General features: G+C 41.6%; 1 protein-coding gene across 6 annotated transcripts in view; it reads right to left on the minus strand.

Moving 5' to 3' along the window:
* The window catches only part of prkcea (protein kinase C, epsilon a), a 640,473-nt gene that overhangs the window by 245,398 nt on the left and 378,350 nt on the right, over positions 1-16,725 (minus strand). For 5 of the 6 annotated variants that reach the window (XM_068045193.1, XM_068045190.1, XM_068045194.1 and 2 more), the window contains exons 3-4: positions 9,510-9,575; positions 5,292-5,451 (exon numbers count right to left, since the gene is read on the minus strand). In XM_068045193.1, the coding sequence (XP_067901294.1) occupies positions 5,292-5,451; positions 9,510-9,555 (206 nt within the window). In that variant the 5' untranslated portion in view covers positions 9,556-9,575. The remainder of the gene's footprint in view (positions 1-5,291; positions 5,452-9,509; positions 9,576-16,725) is intronic. The other variant, XM_068045191.1, reaches the window with a different exon arrangement.

Here is a 16,725-nt window from a genome sequence, read left to right on the forward strand (position 1 = left end):
TCTCAGTCTCTTATCCTGAGACTGTGTCCCTGTGTTCTAAATTCTCCAGCCAGTGGAAACAAACTCATAATATCAAGCCCCTTTAGAGATGGCATGGAATTTAAGAAACTTATTGGTATATCTACCACAGCTAAATAAAGTGCTCTTTTGCGCTAATGAAATGACTAGTGCCTGCTGTCTTATGTGGATAGATGTTTACCCTCACTTGTCAAATGGTTGATTAAGACTCAGGAGGTTGAGCCTTAGTGTCAGTAGTTCACCAGCTGTTACCTTGGTAACAACAAATATTTTATGTGTTACTGAATTTACTGTTTTACTTATCCAAAGATATACCTATGACATGACGTTTTTACAGATGTAAAGTTTCCAAAACACTACAGCAAGCTCGAAGCACAGTAAAAACCCCTCTTCAGAGATTGCCTCAAACTTTCTTACTTTATTTTTCTTCTGCTCTTTTCTGTCTCCATTTGCATGTGTGCATCGCATATGCACGCTAGCTTGGGATGCGACCAAATTAGAATTTAAGTTTTAATAAAATTTCACTTTCTTCTTTAAACCTAAGAAAGCCTGTTTATGCTCATTTCCAGGTGAAGACAGTCAAATACCCCTATACACCTTTCTCACCTGGTCGTAACACAGGTCAAAGATACTATCTTCAACAGACACTCACAGGTCCAAGGATTATAACCTTCCATTGACAGGTTGAGCTTTTCAATTTGAATTATCAGAAATGGCTGACAGTTTGGTTGGTTGAGGACACTAAGGAACAAAATTTTATACTAATGTGTTATTTAGCCATGTAAATCTACTCCGAGAGTGATTACCTTGAAGCCCTTTAACTTGTCTTTGCAGATAGACATTGCACATGGAAAATCATTCAGGTGTTTTTGCTTCAGGTTGTGGATAACACTTCACGATAACAAAAATCCAACCATTTGGCAGCACAGTAAAGTACAACAGGAACTAGGGCATTAGTAGCCAGCTTGACTTTCTCTTCAATTAAGGGCCCAATACATAATCTTGGGAGAGGGAGAAGTTGTGATAGTTCTTCTGTCTTAGTTTAGAAGTAAAAGATAAGTTAGCTGACTCATCTGGGTCAGGGAGTTGTGGCATTACAATTGGCTGTTTGCTCTTACACAAGGAAGAAGAAAATAAGAAGCAAATTTCTAATCATGATCCTTCTAGAAATTGTGTATTTCTGAATTTTTGGTCAGGACTTGGCTTGGATGAGATGTCCTTCCATGGCTGAACTCAGTGTCAGAATTCACAGATGAAGAATAGTTACCTGATCAAGGTACCTCAGCAAGAGTCAAAACTTTCAGTGAGAGAAAATTGTTACGAAAAACTACTTTTGTGCATTCTGTTTTAGGTGAAGTGTGGTGAAATTCTTTTTATCTCCAATTTCACTTTAGTAGCATGTGCTGTATGCACAGAAGATACTTTAACATTTAGTACTTTTGTCTATATATCTTTGTCTGCCGAACCATTATATTATAGAACCTTATAGAATTTTATTTGTAAATTAATAATAATTCACTGTACTGCAATAAATGAGACATTAAACTGAAGGCTCCCACAATTCCAAACTGTGTTCAGCATGACTTTTGTAGAAAATTGGGGCAACTACTTTTTATGGCACGCAAACAGGGAAACAGCCAAATCTGTCAAAGGCAGGGGTCAGAATGGCTGAACTATACATTGATCCCTGTGGTTTCAGCACCTACAGGAATGGAAAGGAGACCTGGGAAGGCTGCCCCACTCCCAAATCTTAGAATCTTAGCTGGAGGTCCTACTGCAGGATGTGAGGACCTGAAGTGAGGTAATGTTTGACAAGGATGGGAAGAGGAGGCCAGCCTGTCCATCCAAGCAGGTGCGGATGGAAGTGGCCAAGGAAGTCATCCGGACAACTGATGTCAGGTTAATTGGCCTGTAGCTCCCCATTTTCTCTCTCCCTCCTTTCTTGAATAGCAGTGTTATATTTGCTAACTTCCAATCTACTGGGTCTATTCCAGAGTCTAGGGAACTTTGGAAAACCATAGCCAGCGCAGTCACTATCTCTGGAGCTATTTCTTTTAGAACTCTAGGATGTAGGCCATCAGGTCCTGGGGATTTGTCTGAATTTAGCCCCTTGAATTTCTCGAACACTTTTTCTCTACTGATATTAGTTACGTTAATTTCTTCACTCTTTTTAGCCCCTAGGTTACCCTCCATTACTGGTATTCAACTTGTGTCTTCTACTGTGAAGACAGACACAAAATATTTGTTCACTCTCTCTGCCATTTCCTCATTCCGCATGATAATTTTTCCTGTCTCTGCTTCTAAGGGACCAATGTTTACTTCAGCTACTATCTACCTTGTAGATAGGATCAGCTGAGACAGGCAGTAGTGAGCAGATTTGAGCCTGAAGATTGCTGAAGGTTTCACTAACAATTTCTGCAGCTGGGAACAACTTTTTGGAAATAAGTTTTTTTTTGCTTTCTGCCTAAACAACCTTGCACTTGTTGCTTATTTGTGGGAGTGCAAGACATCTAGTTGATCTTGACGTTTCTTGCCCCACAGAACCCTCTCCCTAACCTCTGAGTTTGACCCTAGAGTCATTATGTAGGTGCAATGTTCCTCAAGCACTAGGTTCCATAACACTGAAGCAATAGGCAGTTGTCTCCTTGCCCTATTTTGTGAAGGTGGCATATTGTCATCCTGCACTGGAAGGTTGACTCATCCTCATCCACTTATGTAGCTATCTTATGCTCTGTGATTCATACAGTATCACATCTTTACTAATACTATCTAAACACCAGACACCCCCAAGTGAAAGTAACTGAGCTGCTGCATGGAAGTGAAAATAAAAAAATGACGGAAGCAGCAAAATTGAGGTGGTTGTGGCAGAGGAACATAGAACACTATTTTGGCCTAGGGACTCATAGGTAGGCTTGACAGAAAATTCCACTCCCTCCTCATGATCATCACCATCATCCTTGTCACCTTCATCGTCCTCATAGTTCATTTCTGTGGTGGATTTCTGTGGAAGAACGGAAGCAGTCTGTGTCCACATGCAGTGAGACCTGGACAACATTCAGGCTTGGGCTGATAAGTGGCGAGTAATATTTGCACTACACAAGTGCCAGGCAATGACCAGCTCCAACAAAAGAGAATCTATTCATCCATTCAATGGCATTACCATCACTGAATTCCCCCGCCCCATCAATTTCCTGGGGGTTACCACTGACCAGAAACTGAACTGGACCAGCCATATAAATACTGTGGCTACAAGAGCAGATCAGAGGCTGAGAATTCTGCAGTAAGTAACTCATCTTCTGACTCCCCAAAGCCTGTCCAGCATCTACAAGGCACAAATCAGGAATGTGATGGAATACTATCCACTTGCCTGGATGAGTGTGGCTCCAACAACACTCAAGAAGCTCGATATTATCCAGGACAAAGCAGTCTGCTTGATTGGTACTCCATCCACTGCCTTAAACATTCACTCCCTCCACCCCGGCGTACAGGGGCAGCAGTGTGTACCATCTACGAGATGCACTGCAGCAACTCACCAAGCCTCCTTTGATAGCACTTTCCAAACCCACGATCTCTTCCACCTAGAAGGCCAAAGGCAGCAGATGCATGGGAATACCACCATCTGCAAGTTTCCCTCCAAGCCACACAGCATCCTCACTTGGAACAACATCACCATTCCTTCACCATCACTGGATCAAAAACCTGGAACTCTCTTCCTAACAGTACTGTGGATGTGTCTATACCAGATGGACTGCAGCGGTTCAAGAGAGCAGCTCATCATAACCTTCTCAAGGGCAATTTAGAATGGCCAACAAATACTGTCCTAGCCAGCGACACTCACATCCCATGAAAAAATAAAAGAAACCCAATAACTGTGATGGGTTAATTGTGGAGCTCTTAATTTTACAGAGTGAAGAGTGTACCAGTGCCCATGGTGCCCAAGTAAGAAAAGGAACAGTGGTCAATGGGTTAACATGCCTGTCCTGGTCAGGTAATTTAACTTATTATGGTACTCGTCTGCAAGCCTGGCAGTAAGATAGTTGGCAGTGCAAGCTCCCTCTGTATGACACGAGAAACTACTTTTTAACATTTCCTCCCATGCTGACCCAGCAGTCTGTTTCTCCTGTGTTCACTCTCCTATAATAGGTTTGGAGGTCAATCTCAATGACAATTTGTGCTCTTCTGTACATTCCATTGCCTTTGACCCTTTTTTGGCTGCCAGATGCTCCAGTGGAAAGCATTGTTGTAAATTGGGCAAATTGACACATAATAGGGAGCTTCGTGACCGAAATCCTTTCCTGCTTAACTGTTGTTTTTTAAAGGCTGCACTTTGATTTGCAAGCACTCCCAGTACTTTACTATCATTTTACATTTGATTTGTGCTGGAGATGCTTCACTAGATGTGGATAAAAGAAGAAAGTGAGGTTTTGGAAGATGTAGCTCTGTTCAGCATCAGTGGGCATAGCTCTTGACACACTGGCATAAATCTGACACAGCTCACCCCATGAAATTTTAAAGCCAAAATTTTGAGCTAAACCTTTTGTATGAATTACATTATCATATGCTCAAACTGTAATGTAGCACAGCTTAGTCATAAATTTATGTATGGCTACGGCCTTTGATATTTTCACTTTGAAGTAAACATTTCTCCACTTTGAAACAGGCTGCAGTACTGTCACACTACAAATTAGGGTTCGAAAATACACAACATTGTTATATGCAGTCATTTATATTACACTGCCATGGAGGACTTAAGCATTACACCTTTTCTTATCAAAGAATAAAACCAAAAGCTTCTAATGCTTACTCTGGGATATGCTATCTATACAATCTACAACATAGCACTACAAATATATTTACAGGTTCTCATTCTTTCCCTGACATACTCCATTTACTCTGCACTATTATTTCACAACTATTCATCAAATTCTCCTATTTACATGCATTGTTGTTTAGCACAATCTTTGGAAATGTGAAAACTGTTAATAAAACATGATTTCAAGTCTTCCTTTTTACCAAGCCATGTCAATAATGAATGTTCACAAGAGTTTGATAAATATCAGAGCCAGCACTGAGGATCGATACACTATGTAAGCTTGTAGGGCAGTGAATATATATTTTTCAGTTGGTTTGTCTTCATTCAAGTGACAAACTCACACTAGTGGTTTTGCACCTCATAAAGAAGCATTACCTCAGGTCATCTGCAAAAAAGTTGCAACATAATGTAGTGATTCTTTATAGTTGTTTTTTGCCTTTAACAACTCTTTTGCTCTTACCAAATAAAGTCCCGGCAATGTGAGCAATATGTTGGCTGTCTAAGGTAGGTGGCCATAAACTTGTGCCCATTGACCTGATGGACCCTGCGCCGTACAGCTCCTTGTCTCTTCCTGGGCCGCATTCGTTCTCTGAATACACGTTCTTCATTCTCCTTTGGTGCTGCAGAGACCAAGAAAATGATTACTGAAAAAAATCAGAAGGACTGAGCTAACAAAATAGGGGGAGAAGTTCAACTCACGGCTGCCCATTTTCCCAGCATAAAATCAGCGTAAGCCCTCCAAATGTCATGTCATGATATGCTGTGTTCAAACTGAGTCAGTACCATATTGGCTTGGGCAACTTTTCAAAAGTCTTGGGCTGAATTTTCGCTTTGCAGGTGGGAAACAGGAGCTGGGACAGTTTCCGGGTCCCAAACCCGCCCTCAGGGAGAAACAGACACTATGTGGGATTTTGACCAGGGCACCCACTTAATTGGCATGGAGACAGGTTCCCTGTCCAACTAAGGGCAGCAGGCGGGCTCTTGAAGCTGGAGGGCCAATCAGAGACCTACCAGCTTCAGACAAGTAGCCGGCTGTAGTAAAGGGTAACTAACTGATAGGGCACTTCAGCAATTTTGAAAAAAAATTAACTAAAAAATAGAAAAAGCAGCTATGCCAGCACTGCGGGAGGGACAGCCTCTCTACAGGGAGGCCTCTGGCTGCACCCCCACGCATGGAGGCAGGTAGGGCCTCTTGGCCTGCCTGGAGTGCTGGCCCTCCCCAGCCTGCCCTCCCCTATCTCGTCGGGAAAACTGGAGGCTGACTGGAAATTCCCACTTAGCCTCACTTACCTACCATTAACAAGGCTGTTAATGAGCCTGATTGTGCCTTATTGGACCCCAAAGCGGCCTCCCCCATAACGGCTGGCACTGGGAAGCCAGCATACTGGCTGGTGCCGATATTTTCAGTCCTTGTCCGCCTCTGTTCTCGACCTTGCTCTGGCCTGAAAATCCTGCCCCGGGGCACCCATCTGAAACAGGCGTTAGCTTCTTTAAATATGCATCTGGGGTCCTACACTGGTTCTAAGACTCCGAATGTGAAATTCAGATACAAATGGGCAGAGCATGCTCTGTCTCGTTGCACCAGGCATAGGGCAGTCTAACCAGAAATCCTTAAAATGGCAGCTCAAGGCTGCTCAAAGGAGGCAGAGGAAATTATCAGTTTTTATTTTTATAGGGCCCACAAAACAAAACGCAGTCCACTGCTGGCACTTTTGAGGCCCCCTTCCCCTGGGCTTTTCTCATTCCCCTACCCCACATATTTGACCGTCCGGTTTGCTCAGCAAAGGTGCTGGTTGATTGCCTGCCCTTCCCAGTCAGAAAGCTGCAGCTCACACATGACATTTAAATAAGCCAAAGTTGACATGGGCTTTAGCGCAAGCCTAATTTCCTGGCAATTATCTCTGGTGAAGCACAGCAATGTTTCTATACCAATTTTTTTTTTAAAAAGTACAGGTTTACGATTCATACTTTCCTGTTGGGAACAAAATGCGCCATGGAGTGGTAGACTGGACATTCATACTCATGATTCCTCAAACACTGACTTTCCTCATACAGACCTCAATGGGATCACTTGGAGGAGGACTTCCACAAAGGAAGAGAGAATGCAAGTTAACACATGGCAGCCTTGAACTACCCCTAGTTATAAAGAAAAATTGGTAGAATCCTCATATTAGACTGCCTACTTAGACTGTTCTCAATCAGGACAGGGTGCAATACACTAAAAATGGGCGAAAAAATATTGAGAAATGGTTATGGGGAGGGACAATGGAATTAATATGAACAATAAAAATCAGGGAACAAAGTAATATTCTACAACTTGATAAATTTTTCCATATTCTCATTTCACGATATAATTAGAAATAAAAATGTATAGAAATGATATGTTGCCAGTGCTGCATGATTAAAGAAGATGCATAATTCAAAAGGTGTACGAGGTATTCATTACTAAAAGAAAGAAACTCATTGGTGCACTTTCTAAGAGGACTTCGAGTGTAGTTAATTAATCCTACTTTCAGAACGCACATTTACAGGAGATACTACGGTTACCAGGTCCTATTTTCAAAAGCTTGGATACTCTATGCCATAGTTGTGGAATGTGTAGCTGTACTAAGTGTGCCAGACCTAATCAGACCCAGCATATGCAAAAGTTATAATTTAAACATTACTCGCAAAAACTGAAGGCCCCAGATTCTACATCTATTTTTTTTTAATTAAATTTTAAAATTCCCAAAGGTTAGATTTAAGGGGTATATTTTCTCAAAATTTAGTGAACGGGTAGTTCTTTTCTTCATACTAAAATTTAGTACATAAAAAAGCTAATTTAAAATCTTTTTTTTCTCTGCTTAGCATCACAGTTACACTGCTTGAAACATAGCATGATGTTTGGGTGTAAATTAATGTTGAAATAGATTATAAATTGCACCAATGTCGTAATCCTGATTCTCATTAAAACAAACTGTAATTCACAACAGCGCATAAAGTCATACACTTGTAATAAGGTGAATTGAAAATATGAACAAGATGTGACTTATACCCCACATTATAAGAGGAATTAAATATACTTAAGGTATGACTTGGAAATCATATTATAATAAGGGGAATCAAAATATACTTAAAGGTATGACTTAAAGCCCATATTATGATCAGGGGAATTTAAATATACAAAAGGTGTGCCTTATAGACAACATTATAATATGGGATATTTAAATATGCATAAGGCGTGACTCATAATGCAAATTTAACAAGGGGAATTTAAACACAGATACATTTTGAATTATAACCCACATTTTGCACCCACACAAACAACTGAAAATAAGATGCTGCAGAATTTTACATTCAAATCCCTCCCACAATTTATACTGGCATTCATCTGAATTGTTCAAAAATGGCACAAATAAGATGCTACTGGCACAAAACAAGCTCCAGCTACATCTAAACAGAGAAAAAGAACTGAGCAGAAAAGTATTTGGACTGTCAAGAAAAAGTTTTTTAAATAGAGCCTGTGATATCTTGCAGCTCAGTAGTAGCCAGGCATTTGAAAAGCACAAGCAAGCACACTCTCGAATTCATGTTATCAACGTCTCAGGTTAAACCTGGATCAAAATCACAACCTCCTCGATTCCAGCTGCATGTCTTAACAACATCCTCTGTGGGTGGCAAATGAATCATTTCAGTATCACAGAGGATTATGAATGCATTAGAAGATTTTAACAAATATTAACCCTTTCAGTACATCCAGAAGCCCTTATCTTTGTGTTTGGTTTGATATTGTGTTAACTTTTAATCAAACTATGCCCTCTTCAAGAGTTCTGTAAAGAGGGGATGTTGAGCAGAAATGAATATTCATCAACAATGTTATAAAAAGAAGCTGATGAGTAAGTGCAACATTTTAAAGTCTATATATACTTCATAAAACAATTGTTCTGCCAACATTTTGGATCGGGAATAACAACTTCTTGTTACAACTCTCTAAAGAAAGGACTAAAACACTGCTCTAGAAAGAAAAAGACACTGTTCATCTCTAATCAATGAAAACAGTCTGCCTGGCATCATGAAGGAAATTATCCATCAGGTGAAAGCCACACTTATTTTCCTCTGGGTTACAATTGCATCTTTGGCACTGCACAACACCATCTCCAAGTATCAGTCTCAACAACTCAGCATTGCAATGAATATACCTTCAAGTAGCATGTGAAGAAAATACATCAAGTTTTCAACAAATGCACAATTTTGTGGAAACTTTCCAAAGCAACAAAAAATTAGATCAAGATGGTGTTTATAGGAGATTAGAATATTCTATACAAAAGAATATCAACCGTAACTTCAGGACAGTAAGACTGCACAATAATAACGATCAGTATCTGACAACAGAGTGGATGCACTGTGACTATTTCCTTCTAGTTTTCTATCTTCTTCTCTTCTGTCTGTTATAAACTAATAAGAATATCAGTCACAATAAAGACGAGTTGAAATAGTTGCAAAAGTGTCATTTAAAGAGTTAAAAGGTGGAGCTTTGCAGTAGCTGCGAAAGGTAAGAAAGGTGATTCTAAAGGAGCTTGGAAGCGTCTGGTGTAACTATCACAAAGTTGTAAAATTATGTATTAGTTTTACAGGCTGTTAATCATAAAACAGATTTAAAATTTCACGTGTTTGTGCCTTTTGACAAAAAATACCCTACCTGATTTTTGGAGACCAGATAGAGGATCAATTCCCAGCATGCCCATTTTCGAAAGGATACCTGTGCCTGATGAGAGGAAGTCACTTGTGAAGTTTGGTTAAAATCTACTAAAAAGATTTTTTAACTTACTGAGGTGAAAAGGCAATGTTTATGTTTACATGGACATACAGTTTGCAATATACCCACACTCAAGAAGAGCGTGGTGTTGTAAGAGAGGAAATTACTAGTGAAGTGTAATTAAAATTTAATCGAACAACTTTTTTAATTACTGAGATAGATGCACAATTGCACATATTCTCTCCAATGGTCCCATTTTGAAAAGAAGCCAGTGCCCAATTTTAACTACCGACGTAGAACAGGCAGCAACATGAACTTGCTCAGGCCTAAGCCACTTAGAAACCTTGACTCTCATTTCCCTTCTTCCAGTGAGCTCCAGGTATTAGAATGGGGGTCCTGCTGCAGCTCACCGCTTCTGGGAGGGGAGGAAACTGGCTAGCTCATTCGCGGAGCCAGCCAACAGCTAGAGCCTGTGGTGGGGAAGTGATTCCAGGGGTTGGGAGTAGGGACTCAAATGTGCTTCTAGGGGCTCAGATGTTTGGTGTGGGCCAGGAGGATCAATCCTGCTTCTCCTGGCCCCATCTAAAGAATGGAATTAGGTATTTCCTGGGCTGCTTTGTGTGTAGCCACCAGCTGTCCCTTTAAGAACTCCTAGTTAGGTCATCCCACTTGTACACTTGTATCTTAAAATTGAAAGTGGGGTCCAACGTGCGCTCCCACAATTTGTATAGTTTAATTTGGCTTCTGCTCGATTCAGGTGGGTGCCAGCCCCGCCATTGTAAAGGCCCTGGGCAAAATAGCGGGCAGCAGGATCAACCCAGTAACTGCAGCACTCTGATTTTAGGGCTGCTCCCAGCTAATTCCTGGCTGACACACCAAGTTAAAAGTTAAAATCATCTCTGTAGAATAAAAATTAAAGTTAAAGATGGATTTTGAGATGACAAATGAATATGTAAGCATGGTGTCATCAGATATTTTGATGGCTTCTAATACGTACATTTTCTTAAAAGGAAGCCAGAGGGAAACAAGCAGGTTCTCAAGTAATTCCCCTTTCAAAAGAAACCTGTGTTGGGCCTACTGCCTGGATAGGGGCTAATTACTATGAGCAGGAAGCTGAGTGAGCACTTGTAACTTGGGTGTGGCTCAAAAAGGTGTATAAAACTAAACTAAATTATCGGCTGATACACAGAGTGGTTGCATAGAATGGTCATAAAGGAATGTATCATAAACAATGTAGAAGTTGGAAAATTGGTGAGAGTGGAACTCTGGTAAGTATTGGGTGAGTAGTTTCAAGCTGAAATTTGTTTTTTTTTAAATTTAACTTAGAACTTTAAAAACTGTAAAAGAAATTGTAAGTTAGTCAACACTTCACAGAAACTGCCTATGGCAACTAATGGCTTACAGTCAATCAGTGACTGCCTGAATAGGGGCTAATTACTGCTGTCATGCAGGCCCCCACCTGCCAAGAATGAGACATATTAGTTTCGTCACATGAACATTGATTTTTTAAACTGTTACTAGAGTAAAGAAAGAACCTGTTGTTTAAAAAAAACCACCAGACCCTTGACTGGAAAGACATTTTTGCATAGTAAGAGACAGTACTTGGAAAGAACAAAGGGGCCACTCCCTGCTCCAATTTAATCCACAATGGACTTTTGATTAGCAGACGTTGAAGGTTGAGAGGCGAGCATTCCAGGTTAACTGCTAAGATGGCCAAATACACAAACAGACCAGTTTAGTTACATGACTAACTGGTTGTTGGGAGCTTTTTAAATTTGAACTTACCACAGAGAACTTGAACTCAGAAAGCTATTTGCTCCTGGACTGAGAACATCTCTCTCCTGTCTGCTCCCATCTCTTTCTCATGGAACTGAGGACCCATTGAAGACACATGAACCCCAAGAGAGTAAAGTCTTCTACAGTGGACAAGGTTTAAGAAGAATACTGGGCCCCAACGAAAAGCAAGACTACCTACAAAAGGACTATATTGAGCTCGAAGCACAGTAACAAGAAACTCTTGTGATATTGCCTCAAACCTCTCGACTTTATATTTTTCTTCTGCTCTTTTCTGTCTCTGTTTGCATGTGCATATCGCGTATGCATGCTAGCGCGGGGCGCGGCATTTATCCTTAGGCATTAACGGAATTAGAATTTAAGTTTCAGTTTTAATAAATGTCACTTTTCTTCTTTAAACCTAAGAAAGCCTGTTTGTGCTCATTTCTTTGCCTTACAATTGGAAAGTGGCGAACAAGGATTCACCAAGGGCGAGCTCAAAACACAGTGTGTTTAAAAATTAAATCCTGTTAACAATAAGATCAGGTGAAGGATGAAAGACACCCCTAGAAACCTTTCTCACCTGGTCGTAACACTGTGAACAGGAAACTGAATGAGCACTTGTAACTTGGGTGTGGTTTGAAGGGGTGTATAAAATTAAATATTTATCTGCTGATGCACAGATTGGTCGTAATCAGAGTGCATCATAACAAAGTGTAAAAGTTACATTTCCAACATTTGCCTGTTCTGATGAAGGAGTCACTGACCGGAAACACTAACTCTGCTTCTCTCTTCATAGATGCTGCCAGACCTGCTGAGTATTTTCAGCATTTCTTGTTTTTATTTCAGATTTCCAGCATCTGCAGTATTTTGCATTGATTATTATGTAAAGGTTAGGAAATTGGTGAGAGTGGGAATTTGGTGCAGAGGGGGAGGGAGGTGCTGCTTTTTGCCTCCGATACTTGCAGTGGTTCACATTACAGGTAAATAATTAATTTAATTTACCTGTAACTTAAATTAAATCAAGTAATTAGATAAAAAATAAACTATTATAAGCCATGTTGATTATATACGGAATCCAGGATTTAACCCTGGCAGACGGGAGCCGGCCACCAAGTAAAACATGTGGCGATCCAGCTTCTGCCTGGGGACCTGCAAAATACGGGTCGCATCCCCAGGCTTCAATTGATGTGAGACAGGACTTCCACCCGCTTAATGTAGGATGTCCCGCCTAATAGAGCTGCCGGCCAATCAGCGGGCTGGCAGCTAACTGTCCCAGCAGCGCCACCGGGAGTGGTGGCCATTGCTGGGACTACAGCCCAGCTTGAAGAAGATGACAGGGTTCCCCTTGTCCTCACTTTCCACCCCATCAGCCTCCATATCCAAAGGATCATCCTCCGCTATTTCCGCCACCTCCAGCGTGGTGCCACTACCAGTCGCATCTTCCCCTCCCTTCCCCTGTCAGCATTCCGAAGGGATCATTCCCTCCGCGACACCCTGGTCCACTCCTCCATTACCCCCACCACCTCGTCCCCGTCCCATGGCACCTTCCCCTGCAATCGCAGGAGGTGTAATACCTGCCCATTTACCTCCTCTCTCCTCACTATCCCAGGCCCCAAACACTCCTTTCAGGTGAAGCAGCGATTTACTTGTACTTCTTTCAATGTAGTATACTGTATTCGCTGCTCAGAGTGTGGTCTCCTCTACATTGGGGAGACCAAGCGCAGACTGGGTGACCGCTTTGCGGAACATCTCCGCTCAGTCCGCAAGCAGGACCTTGAACTTCCGGTTGCTTGCCATTTCAACACTCCCCCCTGCTCTCATGCTCACATCTCTGTCCTGGGATTGCTGCAGTGGTCCAGTGAACATCAACGCAAGCTCGAGGAACAGCATCTCATCTACCGATTAGGCACACCACAGCCTGTTGGACTGAACATTGAGTTCAATAATTTCAGAGCATGACAGCCCCCATTTTACTTTCATTTTTAGTTATTTTTTCTTTTTTTCTTTTTTACATTCTTTTTTACATTTTTTACAATCTTTTTTTTTTGCAGTTATTTCATTTCATCTTAGTTTGTTCACTTTGCTTACCCACTGTTTTTTTTCAGGTTTGCACTTGCTGCTGTTCAATATTCAGTCCGTTAACACCTAATCTGTACTAATGCTTTGTCTTTCAACACACCATTAACATATTGTTTGCCTTTGCTCCATGACCTTTTGGTCAGCTATGTGGCCTGGTCCAATCTACACCTTCTCCTTTGTTATCTCTTGCCCCACCCCCACCTCACTTGCTTATAACCTGTGACTTTTCTAATATTTGTCAGTTCCGAAGAAGGGTCACTGACCCGAAACGTTAACTCTGCTTCCCTTTTCAGAAGGTACTGTCAGACCTGCTGAGTGGTTCGAGCATTTCTTGTTTTTATTTCAGATTTTCAGCATCTGCAGTATTTTGCTTTTATTGAAGATGATGATGTTGGGGAGCCCAGAACAAAGGTAAGTTTTTGTTGCCTCACTGGGAGTGATCGGTCGGGCCCCAGTGAGGCGAAGGTGGTTGGGGGGGTGCGTGTTGGGTGTTGGAGGTGGTTCGAGCAGTGGGGGCGGCCCTCCATCAGGCACAGGGTACTCGATCATGAGGGCCCCCCAGCCGGGCCGTCAGAGAACCGCCTGCTTTTGTCAGGCGGCTTCCCTTTGGCCTCGGCCGTCCGACTAGCCACGGGTAAAATCCCTGTGGAGGCAGGCAAAGGCCTTTAAGTGGCCACTTAAGGGCTTTGATTGGCCTGTGGGGGGCAGGCTGTTTTTCACCGCTGCCGCCCTGCGTAAAGTGGTGGTGGAGGTGGGAGCAGGTCGGGAAGGGTTCCCGGAGCCTCCTGCTCCATTTTACGCTACCCACCCGCTGCCATCCTGCTGTTTGGGGCGTGTAAAATTCAGCCCATAAACTTTAATTAATTACATTTTTAAAAATTAGATAGGGGTGGCAGTGCAGATGGTGTGTAACAACTGCAGCATGTGGTAGCTTGTACAGACACAGCAATCAAACAACCACAGCTGCACTACATGTCTGTGTTGTGCATTGCACTGAGTAGGCTAACATGTGGACTCACAGCAAGCAGCCATTATTGAACAAACTTTATTACCACCTCCCCAAAACAGAGGGCAGTAGAGTATACACCTCCCCAACAGAGAGGGCAGCAGAGGGGGCAGTATAACAAAATGCTCAGCTACTGCAATATACTCGCTCCCCAATTTTAAAAAAACAACTTATACATTAAAATGTAAAATGGTACATATACATAATTTCCCAGTATACAATAATACCTGAAATTTAACAGGTTGTGTTGCCTGCTTGTTGGTACTGTAATCACAACTAAAGCATTTATGACCAATGTTTCCAGAGTAATTTACATGTAAATAAAAAATTGTTTTTCCTTAATACCAGTATGTCTTTAACAAAAATAACATTTGAAAAGAAGTAATGAAAAGAACAATTTATTTTTTTCTTCTTTTCTACATACTTTCAATTAAGCTATCTGGCTTCTTTCTCTTTTCTTCCATTTCCACTAGCTTGACTCTGCTCTGTGGGATGGCCATTTTAAGAAGCTGTAAGTGAAGATCACCAGAGGAAGTAATGTTGTGTCACACATGACCAGGGAGTTATGGGTGCAGCCCAACAGACTGAAATGTGTTCAGATGTGGCTCATGCAGTAAGTATATATATATGTTTTAGTTAAGTTATAATAAAAACCCACAGATTCTTTGGATATTACTTGCTGTCCAGTGAATCTTACAATAGTACACATACCAAAGGGACAAGTAATATTATAGGGTGGCAGGGGTGGGACTTATTTTTTCCGAAGACCACCAAATATTACATCATGGCAATATTTATTTTTCCTGAAGACCATACTAAGAGAAAACAAGGAACACCTGATTGCCTATCTGGAGTGGCTGAAGATCCTGGAGAGTTGCTGGTAGAAGACCCTACAATAGTGCAGTGAGCTAGGACCATAGACAGGACCTGGGAGGTGTTGAAACTCTGAGTACAGTCATCAATTTTCCAGGGGATCAGAGCTTTCAACTAATTTGGCAGTGGGGGGTCGAAGAATTTGAAAAGCAGTAGCTGAAGCCATTACTGCTTTAGTTTACCTGTTTTTATTTTTGCTTTGTGGAGGGGGCATAAGCCAAAAGAGAGGGAAGAACTCAACAGCACCACTGGAGGTTCACAGCACAGTGAGAAAGCCTGATTGTGGCAGCTACCAGTATTGCAAGCTGCAGCCTTCTAAAAAAACTGCTCGGTTTAAAAAAAATGCTCACAGTTAAAAGAAAACGAACCAGCCTGTATAAACAAAGCTGTCTTACAGTTTAAAAAAATGAGCGGTGTAAACAATCAGACAAGCTGTGCAAACAAAAAACTGCTCTCTGTTTAAAAAATATGTCGTCTCATGCTTAATGGGGCAAGCATGCAGAAAACGAATCTGTCGAAACAAGAAAAATGTATGCCTGTGAAAACGAAAACTGTAAAAAGTTCTATATTTATAAAAAAGTAGGATTATTAAGACAATGGCTTTCAGATATTCAGCTACAGATTGGAAGGCATCAGATATAGCATCTGAATTTAAACTGCTTCAACAGCGAATGGAACTGTGTTTGCTGAATCAAGAAGTGAGCGAACCAGGGAAACAATCCATCAAGATTAAGATCGCTTTGGGTTAGAACGGCCTGCCATGGATCATTTCATCAGTTGCAGATCAGAAGGACCCTAGCAAGCCATGGACATTCCTGGAGCAACAAGTCAAGGTGAAGGTAAATTTCTGAGTCCATGCGCTTGATCTTATGATCTACCAGAAAAGGAAAGATGAGCCCATTGGCCAGTTTGTTGCAAGGTGCCAAGACAAAGCTCAAGAATGTGACTTTGCAGATATCGAATTGTCAGAACTGATTATAGAGCTAGTAATCACATCTACCCCACCAGAGGCCTTTCAAGAAGACCTGCTCAAGAAGAAGAAAGGTCACTATTTCAAGAATGGAAGGAAATTTGAAGCCATCATGGCTGGACACCAACAGTTACAAGCATTGGAGGCAGCTATGACAATTGGTATGGTAATCAACGCTCAGAAGTCTGCTAAACCTTAGAATCATAGAAGGTTTACAGCACAAAAAGAGGCCATCAGGCCATTTGTGTCTGCACTGGCCAAAAAACGAGCCACTCTGTTTAATCCCACCTTCCAGCATTTGGTACGTAGCCATGCAGCCTACAGCACTTGAGGTGCATATTCAGGCACCCTTTAAATGAGTTGAGAGTTTCTGCCTCTACTATCCTTTCAGGCAGTGATTTCCACACCTCCACCACCCGCTGGGTGAAAAAAATGTTCCTCATCTCCGCTCTAAT

Source organism: Heterodontus francisci, chromosome 13 (assembly GCF_036365525.1).
Source record: "Heterodontus francisci isolate sHetFra1 chromosome 13, sHetFra1.hap1, whole genome shotgun sequence".
Classification (NCBI taxonomy): domain Eukaryota; kingdom Metazoa; phylum Chordata; class Chondrichthyes; order Heterodontiformes; family Heterodontidae; genus Heterodontus; species Heterodontus francisci.